At 43.0% G+C, this 5,024-nt stretch overlaps 1 protein-coding gene across 1 annotated transcript; it reads left to right on the top strand.

The window, feature by feature from the left end:
• Positions 1-930: 930 nt before the first annotated feature.
• Positions 931-4,527, top strand: npm2b (nucleophosmin/nucleoplasmin, 2b). Its single transcript, XM_010878202.4, has 10 exons — positions 931-1,018; positions 1,207-1,263; positions 1,340-1,422; positions 1,635-1,751; positions 2,136-2,229; positions 2,420-2,574; positions 3,375-3,400; positions 3,526-3,562; positions 3,741-3,779; positions 4,377-4,527. Exons 2-9 carry the CDS (start codon positions 1,227-1,229, stop codon positions 3,771-3,773), a joined length of 582 nt encoding a protein of 193 aa, XP_010876504.1. The 5' UTR covers positions 931-1,018; positions 1,207-1,226; the 3' UTR covers positions 3,774-3,779; positions 4,377-4,527.
• The last annotated feature ends 497 nt before the right edge of the window (positions 4,528-5,024 follow it).

Below are 5,024 nucleotides of genomic sequence, written 5' to 3'. Positions count from 1 at the left end.
AGAACACAGCCCTGAGTGAGATAGGAAATAGCGTACAAGGAGTTTTGCTATAACTTCAGCACTGCATTTCTGAACAAACCCAGTTTTCAACATTGCATTTCCAGCTATTCTAATAATGTTGTGCATATTATGCATGGGGCAGAGAGACTTTCCTGTTGAAGTCCATCACCTGGGGAGTCAGTTGGACTCAGTCGGGGTGGTGACGTATCATAGCGATTTTGGAGAATTTCTTATTCCTGGAGTTGGAAAATGTGTCGCAGTGCAGCAATGGTGGCTTTGTCTTTCATTCTTTGGTTGCTCATTCCTCTATCCCTTACAATTTCCACTGGGATTTTACCCCATGGCCATGTCAGTAGGCTTTGCAACAAGATGTTGCTTGCATATACCCCTAAGTTCTAGACCAGGGGTGTCCGAACATCCACGGACTGCCGAGTGTCTGCAGGTTTTCGCTCTGACCTTGTACAGGATTGACTAATTAGGTTACTAATTGGTTAGTTTCTACCCCACCTGGTTGTTTAGGTGTGAACTGGGAACCAATTTATAGGAAAAACCAAAAACCCGCAGACACACGGCCCTCCGTGGAACTGTTTGGACACCCCTGTTCTTGACTGTGAACATGAAAACCCAAAAAGAATAAAAAGAATAGGCCAACATATCACTGACACAACACGACCTGCAATCTTATGACATCTTGGAATCTAAAGGATATATACAATACAATATACAGTATTTATCTTTTTATAGTTGGAGGTACTGTAAGCTCAAACTGATGCATCCCTCTCGATAGTGCACAGTGCACACCATTGTTGATTCCCCAAAGCTAGTTTAACACCCACGAACGCTGCTCCCATAGCTGTTTTGGGAATAGGTCACGTCCTTTTTAAATGAACCAATCAAATAAAGCTACGGCCTCTAAATTGTAGTCACCTGGCGTTCCATCTCCTTTATAGTTCACAGTTAGAGAGTTGTGGTTTTCTTCCTTAATCTGTCCAGGACTCGTGCAATTTCCACTTCTTTGGTAAGCATTTAAATACTACGTTTTACAAGTCGATCAACTGACCCTGAGGTGTTTTCCTTTTGATGCCCGAATTTAAACCAACCTTTAACCAGGCCTACCCCATTTTACACAGCGCTTTTTATGTGGAGCGCCTTTCAATTCCTCATCTTGTGCGGTGATTTACCCAGGTGTAATTCTGTTTTCCTTAAGGGAACCTTATTTTGTGAAAATGAACAAACAAGAAAAACCACTGTCAACACTATGGGGTACGTTCTTTCTGTGAAAATACCCCATAACATGTATTCCCCTTTTAGTGGAAATCTGTAAGCTTTCTTTTTGTAGGTTGTGAACTCGGCACGTCACACAAAGAGGAGACATTCAAAACGGATGATACAATCCACCAACATCAACTCGCACTGAGAACTGTGAGTCATTTGTGCATAAACGTGGATGTTCTTTGACATTTTATAATCCAAATGTTACTCGGACAATGCGCGGTTTGGCAGATTGCGTGCGGGATGTAGCTGGACTGGTCTTAAGTGGCGACACACTTGGGAAACATGATTTTAGTAATGACGACAAAATATCAACAAAAATTACTAGTTTCACAAACGAATTCCATATATTTCCATGTCAGATGTGTCTGGGCGCAGGCGCCAAAGAAGAATTCAACATCGTGGAGTTGCTTACTGGCGAACCAGATGACGTGAAGGGTGTACCCATGGCGACCCTGCACGCCAACGGGATGCCTACGGTAAGGTGTAGTTATCAACACAACCTTGAGGTACTAGCCAATTGCAGTGTTGTCTCATTATATTCACTTTAGACAATTGCAGCCCTATCTAAACCCTGCTCGCCATAAGGGAGTTGCCTGCATAGACTTTTGATATTGGTCATTTAGCAGATGTTTTTATCCAAACCGACTTAAAGGAAATGCAAACACTATAAAATTGGTGAAACAACCTTGCAACCTTGTAATCAGTGAATTATTGATGGTCTTTACTTTCTTATAATAAATGACTGAGATGTTCATCTAGATTCAGCCATGAAGAGAGAATTGCATAGTGCCCCTCTTTGTAATGTTCTCAAATGCATGCTGTAGCAGCACTGATGGCCTATTGACCCTGTTATTCTCCAGGTCAACCTGTCTGGGATAGAACTCCACCCACCAGTGACCTTTCGGCTAAAGAGTGGCACTGGACCAGTCTACATCTGTGGGGAACATGTGGCCTGTAAGGTTTGGGCACAGGGATGCCTGGATAAGGTTAACATAATTGGATTAAGTGTCTAGTTCTACTGTTTGATTCAGCTGAAGTTCTGAGGAGCAACTGATTATGTTGCAGTGTGACGTGTCATTAAATGCATGTCTGGACATTGAACTACAGGCCAGCCTCATGCAGGGCTGTTATGTTTTCTTTCCAGTGGAGGATGAGTTTTCAGGGATGGAGAGTGGTGAAGAGGAGATGGAGGAGGAAGACGAAGAGGAAGATATTGAGGAGTCTCCTGTGAAGCCTCCTAAGAAGGCATCTGCCAAGAACGGGAACGCTGCGGGCAAGGCTGGGAACGCTGCGGGCAAGGTCAGGACCTGTCTGGTTTTTGGCTCAGACTCTAGCACTTTCTGTTTTAATGGTTGGTAGTTCTCCCAATTCAGACATGGAGACTGGACTTATGCAATCTTTGAGTCTTGTATTCTCTGTACTTCGATCCCATTAACATGCAGCCCTGGTGCCAACAATTTGACCATGTTGTGAAATTATATGCAATGTATGTACAAAGGGAATGGTGGCAACCAAGCCAGTCCATGTTTCCTGCAATGGTCCTAGTGATTTTTGACTTCAGTCATACTAAAGTAATTCAGCATTTTTTTTGCCCTGTGACGGAGTCCCTGTAGCTGGCTTTGCTTAACTAATCAATGTTCTGCAGATGATGCTTCTTCACCCAGATTTTGGGCATTCCTGGAAGGCAAACTGAAACTCTATTGTTATTTGCTGTATAGGAGGCTGTTCAACAACATGACTCGTTGTTCCTTGTGTTTGCTTCCAAAAAGCGTAGTCAACACCAAACGAACAATACGTGTCATTCAAGCCCAGAAGTAATTCAGCCAAAACATCATAATTATCCAGCACTTCAAAGCTGGGAGTATTGCAGCCTAGTAGTCCATGCACTGTCAACAACCCTGGCACAATGCTTTCATTTTTATTCAAAGTGTAGTTAATTTTAAACTATTTCATTCCTACTCCGAACACATTTGCTTCTAACATTGCAGTAAACAGTTAGGGCATTAAAATGAGTTTTTTCAGGGTTCTGAAATTCCCAAGAAAGTCTGATTTAATGCATTATTGTTGCTCCAGTGACTCATTGCTTTCCCCTCTTCCAGAGAAAGAAGCCAGAAGAAGCGGATGAGTGAGTTATAGCAATCATGTTTGATTCACAATACATTTATTTGAAAATCCATCTGACGTGAGTAACTGCTGTAACTGTTGCTGCTTTGAGCTGAAGACTTCTAATTCCACCCTGTTTCCTTCCAGACCTGTGTCAGATGATGAGAACAATCCTCCTAAGAAGGTGTCAATATTTACGGTCTTAAGTATTAGCACCCTGTTCTACACCACTTTGTCTCTGGGGTCTGCTTGTCACCCGCGGTTATATAGTGACTAGGCCAGAGTGGGTTTAGTGTAGTTTGGGAAGCCCTGTGTTGCCTCAGCTTGGACCTGGCCTGGTTTAAAGTGACTTTCTGTTTCAGGGAAAGGGGAGAGGAAGAGGCAGGGGAAAGTAACCCCAGGTGAGTGACTACCTGGAGACAGCCTCTGGGGACTAGAACTGGAATGACTGTCGGCACTGCATGGCTAAGTGGCTCTGGGTAGAAGTCTGCTAAATTACATGTGACATTTCCAGAGTGACCTGGGTACATTTAGTACCTTCAGATTTTTTTTGCCGCTGGGTTTGTATGCTGGGCACTTAAAGTATGAAGGCTAAATAGGAAAACCTGGAGACCAGGTTCAACACCTAGTGCCATGGGATGTTCCATGACCAGCCAGGACAAGTTTAACCCGTCCAAAATAAAGCACTACACAAGTCCTTCACTGCCATCAAGCATTCGGATGAGAGATTTAGAGGGAGGAGTACTCCTTATTCAAGCAGTACGTCCGTCAGCATCTGGTGGCCCATCTAGGGACTGCTATCGTCTGAAGAGGCAAGGGAGATGCGTGGTGATGTGCTGCCTTTGGGGGGCAGTATATGTCATTACGATGGCTGAATGTGGCAAAATGCACGTGGACATTAAGGTTTCTGCTTTCCCTTACGGTTTGTGTACCTGAATTGTGACAATGGCTTTAAGTCTGTCTTTTCTACAACAGATTCTGCTATTGGTTTGTTTCAGGTGCTGCTGTTCCAAATGGCTGGTTACAGCTCTGAATGGCCAAGATTCTGTGACGTTCCCAGTGATTTGTTCTTAGATGATTAAACTATTTAAACGACGGCTGTTTATTCTGTTTGTCAGTGCTTTGTAAATAAATCGTTTGGAAGAGTTATTGTCCTTGTCAGTGTCTCTATAACCAATACTATGAACTAAGTGTTGTATGGCGATGTTTCTTTACACTTCTAGTTACTGTAGCTGTTGGTGTGTACTTAAATGTATGCAGATGACTTAGGAATCCAACCTTTGTAAACACTAATTACTGAGGTAATCCAACAATATTCAATTCTCTCCCCCACACATTCATTCCAGTATTGTCCAGCTTTATATTAAAGCAAGATACTTTTGCTTCCAAGGCCAGAACTTGCATGTTTAGTACTAGCAATGTGGTGCTGCCTGTTACATTAAAACACTTAAACGAAACAGGGAAATCTTTCATAACATTACATCCATAATCACAGATGTTAGCTTGTCTTTGCTAGGGGGTTATGGCTGTTCAGCCCTGGTTTTCCTGATGTCCGCTCAAACATTTAAACAGTCCAGTTCTTAGTTGCACATAAAGCCCTCTAAAATGATAATGCACGGTGCAGATGTCTTGGGCCATTCTGTGGC

Source organism: Esox lucius, chromosome 14 (genome assembly GCF_011004845.1).
Source record: "Esox lucius isolate fEsoLuc1 chromosome 14, fEsoLuc1.pri, whole genome shotgun sequence".
Lineage (NCBI taxonomy): Eukaryota > Metazoa > Chordata > Actinopteri > Esociformes > Esocidae > Esox > Esox lucius.
Note: the sequence above shows the minus strand (reverse complement) of the source record. Positions and strands in the feature narration are given on the sequence as shown.

Excerpts from the sequence above, each read along its gene's own strand:
- npm2b (XM_010878202.4), top strand. The coding sequence starts at position 1,227 with ATGAACAAACAAGAAAAACCACTGTCAACACTATGGG. Across the intron at positions 2,230-2,419 it reads CTGTGGGGAACATGTGGCCT|TGGAGGATGAGTTTTCAGGG; the intron begins GTAAGGTTTGGG and ends TTTTCTTTCCAG. Across the intron at positions 3,563-3,740 it reads AGAACAATCCTCCTAAGAAG|GGAAAGGGGAGAGGAAGAGG; the intron begins GTGTCAATATTT and ends TTTCTGTTTCAG.